The 10139-nt window shown below is 35.5% G+C and overlaps 1 protein-coding gene across 1 annotated transcript; it reads left to right on the top strand.

Moving 5' to 3' along the window:
- The first annotated feature begins 1442 nt into the window (after positions 1 to 1442).
- On the top strand, positions 1443 to 5278 carry LOC127120518 (leucine-rich repeat receptor-like serine/threonine-protein kinase BAM1). The gene is made up of 2 exons (XM_051050969.1): positions 1443 to 4279; positions 4622 to 5278. Exons 1-2 carry the CDS (start codon positions 1693 to 1695, stop codon positions 5071 to 5073), a joined length of 3039 nt encoding a protein of 1012 aa, XP_050906926.1. The 5' UTR covers positions 1443 to 1692; the 3' UTR covers positions 5074 to 5278.
- The last annotated feature ends 4861 nt before the right edge of the window (positions 5279 to 10139 follow it).

Genomic DNA, 10139 nt, shown 5'->3' with positions numbered 1-10139 from the left:
CCCAAATAATTCAAATAAACCCGTTATTTTTTCGATTTGGTTCAATTTTAGTTTTATCACAAAAAGTACAAATTCAATCCAAATTAATCCATATATTTTTTATCGATCTAGACATCAGAATCTTTCAAAACTAAACCAAACCGACATGTGAAAAAAAAAAGAACACACACATATATATATATATATATATATATATATATATATATATATATATATATATATATATATATATATATATATATATATATATATATTGAATTACCTTAATGCCTATAGTACTTAAAGTTATCTACTAGCATTGCCACTCATCACTAATTGAAGCTTTAGGATTAGATTAAAAGTTAGTAATCTCTCTTTTAACTTTACTAACTCTATCAATTTAGTATACCTTTTAAGAGACTAGGGTTAGAACTTCATGTTCAATTACCCACACATACAATAATAATAATAATAACATGGTCAGAGGAATTTGATATTACCATAATAATAATAATAATAATAATAATAATAATAATAATAATAATAATAATAATAATAATAATAATAATAATAATACAATTAGTTCATTAGTATAACTTTTTTAACATAAATAAAATATTTTGTAATTAAATAACTAATTAAGAAAACTTCTATTTAAATAAATCTTACAATCATATATATATATAGAGAGATTAATTGAAATACACTGTCGGTGTAAAACGGTTTTACACCATCACTTAATTATAGACGTTGGATATTAAAAAAAGTTTGACTTTTATTTTAAAAATCTATAAAGTAATACAAACGGGTGATGGTGATGAACCGACGGTGTAAATTTTTTTAAACTGACAGTGTATAGTAATTAATCTCATATATATATATATATATATATATATATATATATATATATATATATATATATATATATATATATATATATATATATATGGACTTATCTAAATCATGGTATCTAATAAAACTCGATAGATACTTAAGTGTATATATTAATAATGCTATAAAATGATATATTAAGATAAAAATTCACTTGGGATACGTTACATCTCTAGTACGCTTTAGAGATCAAAATCTCTACTTAATGACATTAGACATTTTAAAAAGTAAAACCCATTCTTTCCACTAACTTTATTAAACTAATGTCTAAGCAACATGAAATTACATCAAAATGGTTTCCCATAAAACAAACGTACATTAAACACACAAACAAAAAATAGTAAAGTTCCACTATCATGTAGGTTCAATTATCTATTACCAACAAATAAATAAATAAAAACAGATTTGGTAATGGGTAAACGAATTATTCACCAACTCATCCCTCAAAAATCAAAACGACAACGAGTCCATTCAAATGATTGGTCCAATTCTTCTTTTTCTTTTCTTTTCCATTTTCTCCCCCTACTTCTTTTCCAACTAATAAAGACCAAAAAGTTCAAATCATATTCATAAAAATTCCCTCTATTCTAAGGAGACATTGTCCTAAATATTCAACCATAAAGTTATATAAAAAAGAAAAAGAAATAAGTAGAAAAACACACTTTCTTAATTCTAACTAAAGTTTCAATCCTCAATCTCAACCTCAGTGGTTGGTTCTTCTTCTCTTCCTTCCTAACCTCAACCAACACAAACACACTCATTGTGTGTTCTTTTCTTTCATATAGTAGTACTTAGTTTCATTCTTTCTTTCTTCATCCAAAAATGCGTTTCTTTCTTCTCTTTTTCTCTCTCTTCCATTTCCGTTTTCAGAATGTTCTTCCATCTCCAATCTCAGAATACCGCGCACTTCTTTCCCTCCGTGAAACAATTACCGATTCTACCCCTCCCGTTCTCTCTTCATGGAACATCTCAACCACACACTGTATCTGGTTAGGTGTCACGTGCGACGCACGCCGCCACGTTACCGCTCTTAACCTCACCGGACTTAACCTCTCCGGCACACTCTCCGATAATCTCGCTCATCTTCCGTTTCTCTCTAACCTTTCCTTAGCTGATAACAAATTCTCCGGTCCCATCCCTCCGTCGCTCTCCGCCGTATCTGGTCTCCGGCTACTTAACCTCTCCAACAATGTCTTCAACGGAACTTTTCCGACCGAGCTTTCTCAGCTCAAGAGCCTCGAGATTCTTGACCTGTACAACAACAACATGACAGGAACACTTCCTCTTGCTGTTACCGAGTTGCCGAATCTCCGTCATTTGCATCTCGGTGGTAACTACTTTACCGGTCAGATCCCGCCGGAGTTTGGACTATGGCAACACTTGGAGTATTTAGCTGTTTCCGGTAACGAACTTGCCGGAACTATCCCGCCGGAGATCGGAAACTTAACCAGTCTCCGTGAGCTTTACATCGGATATTTCAACACGTACACCGGTGGCATTCCTCCGGAGATTGGAAACTTGACTGAGCTTATCCGTCTTGACGCAGCTTACTGCGGTTTATCCGGCGAGTTACCGCCGGAGATGGGGAAACTTCAAAACCTAGACACACTGTTTCTTCAAGTAAATGGACTTTCAGGTTCTCTTACATGGGAGCTTGGAAATTTGAAAAGCTTGAAATCCATGGATTTGTCTAACAACATGTTAACCGGTGAGATTCCCACGAGTTTCGGTGAACTGAAGAATCTCACGCTTCTTAACCTTTTTAGAAACAAACTTCACGGAGCTATTCCGGAGTTTGTGGGAGATATGCCGGCGTTGGAGGTTGTTCAGTTGTGGGAGAATAACTTCACCGGTAACATTCCGATGAGTTTGGGAAGAAATGGAAGATTAACTCTTCTGGATCTTTCTTCAAACAAGTTAACTGGTACACTTCCACCTTATTTGTGTTCTGGGAATCATCTTCAAACACTGATAACTCTTGGGAATTTTCTGTTTGGTCCAATTCCTGAATCTCTTGGAAGTTGTGAATCTTTGAATAGGATTCGAATGGGTGATAATTTTCTGAATGGTTCAATTCCTAAAGGTCTTTTTGGACTTCCGAAACTAACTCAGGTTGAGCTTCAAGATAATTATCTATCTGGAAATTTTCCTGAGACTCATTCTGTATCTGTTAACCTTGGTCAGATTACTCTCTCAAACAATCAACTTTCGGGACCATTGCCGCCTTCTATTGGTGATTTTTCTAGCATGCAGAAGCTTCTTCTTGATGGCAACATGTTTTCTGGTAAGATTCCATCACAGATTGGAAGGTTGCAACAGCTTTCAAAGATTGATTTTAGTCATAACAAGTTTTCTGGTCCAATTGCCCCTGAGATTAGTCAATGCAAGCTTTTAACCTTCGTTGATCTTAGTCATAACGAGTTAGCGGGGGTTATTCCAAATGAGATTACTGGTATGAGGATATTGAATTACTTGAATATTTCGAGAAATCATTTAGTTGGTAGCATTCCTGGTTCTATAGCTTCGATGCAAAGCTTAACTTCTGTTGATTTTTCGTATAACAATCTATCTGGTTTGGTTCCTGGTACCGGTCAATTCAGTTACTTTAACTACACGTCTTTCTTGGGAAACCCTGATCTTTGTGGACCTTATTTGGGTGCTTGTAAAGATGGTGTTGTAAATGATGCTAATCAGACTCATCATGATAAGGGTCATATTTCTTCTACTGTGAAGCTGCTACTTGTTATTGGGTTGCTTGCATGCTCCATTGTATTTGCTATTGCAGCGATATTCAAGGCCCGGTCTTTGAAGAAGGCTAGCGAGGCCCGTGCGTGGAAATTGACCTCATTTCAACGGTTGGAGTTCACTGCTGATGATATTTTGGTTTCCTTGAAGGAGGATAATATCATAGGAAAAGGAGGTGCTGGCATTGTTTACAAAGGGACGATGCCGAATGGGGAACTTGTTGCTGTTAAAAGGCTTCCGGTTATGAGCAGAGGTTCGTCTCATGATCATGGATTCAATGCTGAGATTCAGACATTGGGGAGAATCCGACATAGGCACATTGTTAGGCTATTGGGTTTCTGTTCAAGCCATGAGACAAATCTTTTGGTTTATGAGTACATGCCTAATGGAAGTTTAGGTGAAGTTCTTCATGGAAAGAAAGGGGGTCATTTGTATTGGGATACCAGGTATAAAATTGCTGTCGAGGCTGCAAAGGGACTTTGCTATTTACACCATGATTGTTCTCCACTTATTGTTCATCGAGATGTAAAATCAAACAACATACTTCTTGATTCTAATTATGAAGCCCATGTTGCTGATTTTGGGCTGGCCAAGTTCCTGCAAGATTCTGGAACATCCGAATGCATGTCGGCTATTGCTGGTTCATATGGATACATAGCTCCAGGTATTGTTCAAGTTCAACTTAATTGATAAATTATCATTGAATTTTTTTCCAAAATCATAATTGTACATTTAATCACTGCTCATAATTTTGACTAATCGACCAAACATAATGGTTTAGGTGTAGACTCTATATTTTGACTATTTGATCAAACATAAATGGTAGGTAGCACTGCATTATTTGATTTTTTTTTCATAGCCCCCACCATTGATGGTTGGCTAAATGTCTAGTCTATTGCTTTTCCGTATACTTTGTTTTGCACATGGTTTGTTATTAACATTAACATGGTTGCTATAATTGAGTTTGATAGTATGATGTATTTATGAGTTTGATATTTGATTGCAGAGTACGCATATACATTGAAAGTTGATGAGAAAAGCGATGTATACAGCTTTGGTGTTGTTCTTTTAGAGCTTGTAACTGGAAGGAAACCAGTAGGAGAATTCGGCGACGGTGTGGACATTGTGCAATGGGTGAGAAAAATGACAGACTCCAACAAAGAAGGAGTTCTAAAAGTCCTAGATCCTAGACTTTCATCAGTTCCACTTCATGAGGTCATGCATGTTTTCTATGTAGCCATTCTGTGTGTCGAAGAACAAGCAGTAGAAAGACCAACCATGCGCGAAGTTGTTCAAATTCTGACAGAGCTTCCAAAGTCACCGGAGTCTAAACTAGGAGACTCAACAATTACAGAATCCTCTTTGTCACCATCAAATGCTTTAGAATCTCCAACTTCAGCCTCGAAAGATGATCAACATCCTCCGCAATCTCCACCGCCCGATCTCTTAAGCATTTAAAGTCACGCATTGGTTTAGTTCGGGGTGTTTTCTACTTAATATGCATTTATTTTCTATGTTTTTATTTGGGGATGGGGGTTCTAACTTTAAGGTTAATTAATGTTTGGATTTTTCAAAAGGGTTTTGTACAGTTGGATTGGTTGTAGGGAAATGGGGTGTTTTTTCTTCTTATGAAGTCGTTATCTACATCTAGTACTGCTTTTAATTATTGTATCATGGCTGTTGTTATTCTGAGGCTGCAGAGGGGAGCAATGTTAACATCAAGGGATAGTATTGGTTTCTTAGAGGATCCATGACAGGTAGAGTGAAAGGGACACACAACAATAACACACAAATGGGTTGGGTAATGTGACTGATGAAAACTGAGTGGATTGGCTCAGAATGAGCTGTGATCAGTGATCAGTGCCTAGAGGCTCAGGATCTCATAAGTAGTGACTACTAGTAGTAGAGTCATTCATTGGCATGAAAATGAAATGAAATGAGACTTTATTAAGTATGTCTTTATGTCGTCTAGAAGCACAATTTTTTAAGTAGATAAATTAACTAAGGGTGAAAAAGAAAGAATCACGGTCTCAAAATTTATATCTAAATTGACTCAGAGTGATAGGTGAGAGGTATACACGTGACACATGCAACAAAATAGCATTAGTTTGTTATGGCTTGTGAGTTCAGTTGTCACATTGTCTTGAAAACACACATTGGACACAATGCTAACATTGTGTTATCCATATCCATAATAATTTGAGAAAATGTGAATGTGTAACTATGAAACTAAACTATTTGAATTCATTTATTTAAGTTTAGTAAATAGTAGTAGTCACAATGCTTGAGATAACATATGAATGGACTTATTGATGTAAAATTGAAAGGATAATAATCACACTAATGTTGATATGTGGGGATAAAGAATAATAATAATCAAAATAAAAGATTTCAAGCAAAATTAATTAATGTATAAACAAGAGAATATTAGCAAATTCACTTAAGTAAGAAGAATAAGATAAAGTGAGGACACAAAATTTGTTTATCGTTCATCAATTTACTATTATTAAGAATATTTGAATATAAAATAGTTTCACATCGACTATAACATATAATTACCTGTAACTTTTTTATATATAATACAAATCTTCGTAGTGTCTTTTAAACATACTATTTATTCAAATGTTTCTCACTTTCTTGTACTTCAAGATGGTATTTAAAATTTGTTGAGATTCAACTATTCGCCATGCTTTAACTGGTCGATCCACTGTCTTTCGATGAGAAATTTTTTGGGTTGACTCATTCCAATCACCACCATACCATCGTTTTTCCGACCACAATTGGCATTGCCGCCGCTCTTGACGTCCTTCCGGCGAGATACTTATACTATCAGAATCTCCTATTCTAGATCGGCGAGTCCCCAAAATCTCGCTGCCCACCTTCCCACACGCCACTTCTCTTTCAGCACATGGATCTCACGCTTCACTGCTCCAACAACGTGTGACACCGCGTACGACAACCCTTCCCGTTGCAGTTTCCATCATTGACGTCGTCGTACTAACCTCTTTCCAGATTTGTATTCAGTTTTTCGTTCCAAGCGATTTGAGTATGCTTGATGCATTGAAGGCAAATTTCACAACCCTAATGCCTTTTACAAAACATGCAACAACTCATGCCGAACAACGCAGTAAGTATTTCATGATTATGGCACTTGTCAGACTACCACCAGAACTTGATTTTATTCGTAACCAGATTTTATCAGGATCCACTATTCCTAACTATGAAGCAGTTAGTGAACAACTGTTGTGCTTGGCTACACCTCATGCTTTTGGACCTGTCTCTACTCTATCTCCCACTGAATCATCTGCTCTTGCTTTCCATTACCAGGGTAGTGGTTGACGAACCAGAGGACATGGTGGTCAATGTCATGGTGTTCGTTGTAACTATTGCAATTATTACGGTCACATTGAAGATGAATGTCTTACAAAGGCAAGAGAACAACAATGACAACCACAGGTTGTTGCTATTACTCAACCGACTATCACCAAAGACATTATTATTCCCGCCACTGATTACAATGATTCCTTCAATACAAAACAACCCATCGACCCTCATCATCTGCCGCTGTTGCTCAGATTGGTAATCCTGTAGCCTTTGTCTCTACATTCTCTATTGGTCAGTGGGTCCCTGACTCTGGTGCCTCTGATCATATGAATGGTAATAAATCTCTTTTGTCTCACTTGTCTTATTCTGATTCTTTTCCTTTTGTCATTATGGCAGATGACTCTAAAATCAAAGTTCAAGGCCTTGGTCAGACACACCCATTTCCAAACTTGTCTTTAAATCGTCCTTTACATTCCTAGTTTTCCTTTTAATCTAATATTTATTAACAAACTCATTCGCACTCTTGATTGTTCAATCATTTTTAATGATAATTATGTTTATGTCCAGGATCGACGTACATGACGAACAATTAGAGCAGTTAGTGAGTTCATAGGTTTATATAATATATCTCCACTAGTGGCATGTGTTTCTATTGATTCTCATCAACGTCTGGGTCACCCAAGCCTTAATAAAATGCGTCTTTTAACTCCTAGTTTTCTAAGCTTTCATCATTTGAGTGTCAGTCGTGTCAATTAGGAAAACATACTCGTAGGACTTATTATCATCGAGTAAATAAAAGTGTTGCATCACTTTTTGCTTTAGTTTATTCTGATATTTGGGGTCCTAGTCGTGTCATGTCAACTTTAGGATATTATTACTTTGTAACTTTCATTGATGATTTCTCACGATGTACTTGGTTATTTCTAATGAAATATCGTTCAGATGTTTTCCATATATTCAAAGAGTTTTATCCTGAAATTAAGAACCAGTTTAACACTTCCATTCAAATTTTACGCACTAATAATGCTCATGATGATATGTCATCCCAATTTCAATCTTTTTTAACATCACAAGGAATTATTCACCAATCATCATGTGCTCATACACCATAACAAAACAGTATCACTGAAAGAAAGAATCATCATTTAGTTGAAACCACACATACTTTTTTACTTCACCACAATATGCCTTCTTGTTTTTTGGGTGATGCTCTCCTCACAGCTGATAACACCAAATTATACCATTATTTTGACTCGTTTTTTTACATGTTTTATTATCGTTTTACCTCTATTTCCAGTGTTATGTGGGTACTTTGTTTGCATTTCAGGTATTTGACCATATATGAGCTATGTGCGAAGAAATGAAGCAATTCAGATGCAAAACGAAGAAAAAATGGAAATTTGAACTTAAGACGACATGCATGGCATTTGCCATGAGGGTAGCCACCAGAAGGATGACGTGTCCCACACTTCAACGGTTGAAAGACTCAGTCACGCCCACGTTGTGAAGATGGCGTTCTCCATGCAGGGGTGACATTCGCCATCCTTTGTTTTATGCTGCAGTTGAAAATGGGCCTTGCTTGGTCTTCCACTAAACCCATGTTTTCCTATATTTCCTCCCACGAATTAAGAAAGTTTCATATAACATTTTAGGGTTTTAAAATGTTATAAATAGTGATTTTATTTGGCTTTTTGAATCGTCCAAGCTTAGCACAAACATAAGCCATAAAGCTTAGTATCATTAGAAGCTTTAACTCCTTACATTAAAGGGTTATCGCATTTTGTTTGTGTATCAAGCTTGTAGCACCTTTATTTTGAGGTTATTTATCTTCCCGCATTTACATTCCGTCGAAGTTTATTTTCGTCTGCTTGCATTGTACCAAATTCAAGTCTCCGATTGCAGCAGGTTCTTATTTTATTCAGCTTTATTTACATTTTAATTGCCTTATCAATTTAGTTTCCTTGCTTTACTTTCCTCGCATTTTATTTCCCGCATTTTATTTTCCCTAATTTAATTCCCTCTCTTTTGCTTTTAAAAACTGTTTTATTTAAATCAGTCGTTGTGTTTAATTCTAAGTCCAAACCAGATGCCTATTTGTTTACCGTAATTATGTCTAGCTAATTTGTCTGTACTAGAATATGAAGACTGTCATTTGATGACACTCTGTCCGTTATTTCTTTAGGATTACAACTGTGGGCTATTTTGGTTTTAACGCAAATTTTCCGAACTTAATCTGATTTGTTACTATGAACGTGGGATAGTGATAACGTCAGGTAAGATCGAAAGTCGTTTGACACTAAAGATTAAAATTGGTAAAGAGTCTAATTCCTTTTTATTTAAACTTACCAATCAAAATCACTTTTCAAATGAGTAAAGAGTCTAATTCCTTAAAATAGGTTTTACTACTTTAACGCGATAAGCGCCAGTTATATATGACAATGGACGGTATAAATTAAGGAGTAAAATCCAGTTCTGAATACGTGGAAGCGAAAGTTTCTGTTTAATTGAATTCTTTTCAAGGTAGAAAATATTGCTCCTTACAGTAATCCTATTTAGAAACAATCAAGAGTACTGTTAATTGATGTGACCCACGTTCTAGTATTATTTATCCACATTCATTAAATTTTATTATTTCATCTTTTTCTATTCTTAATTTAATTGCCTTAGATAAACACCGTAACAATTAGAAACGATCGATTTGGCTATTGATCTCCGTGGGGTCGATATCTTTTAAAACTACACGATAAACTGTACACTTGCAGTTAGTTAATCCGATAGACTCATAATATTCGCGAACAATAGCCTGTCACCTTATCAACCAAATGCCTTCATCAGTACTTCAAGATCAGATTCTATACTCTATCTTGAATCCGCAATATGATCTTTACCTCATTCATCTCTGCGTCTTTGGTTGCACATGCTTTGTTCATGACCTCAGTCCAGGTAAAGACAAACTTTCTGCCAAATCTCTCAAATGTATTTTTCTAGGCTACTCAAGTATACAAAAAAGGATATCGTTTCTTTTGTCCCCAACTTCAACGATACATTGTTTCCTCCTATGTTACAGTCTTTGAAAGTTCCCCGTTCTTCTCTGGCTTTGTGTCACCAGATAAAAATTGTACTTAATATGTTAGAGATATCCCTTACATCATTCCCACACCCATTACACCTCCATTACAGGTCTACCAGCAACAAATACA

The sequence above is a fragment of the Lathyrus oleraceus genome, chromosome 2, assembly GCF_024323335.1.
Source record: "Lathyrus oleraceus cultivar Zhongwan6 chromosome 2, CAAS_Psat_ZW6_1.0, whole genome shotgun sequence".
NCBI lineage: Eukaryota > Viridiplantae > Streptophyta > Magnoliopsida > Fabales > Fabaceae > Lathyrus > Lathyrus oleraceus.
This window is presented reverse-complemented; position numbering and strand designations above follow the sequence as displayed.

What these genes read in the sequence shown, in the direction of transcription:
- LOC127120518 (XM_051050969.1), top strand. Translation starts at nt 1,693, where the DNA reads ATGCGTTTCTTTCTTCTCTTTTTCTCTCTCTTCCATTTCCGTTTTCAG. An exon ending in ATATGGATACATAGCTCCAG is followed by an intron (nt 4,280 to 4,621) that starts GTATTGTTCAAG and finishes ATTTGATTGCAG; the next exon opens with AGTACGCATATACATTGAAA.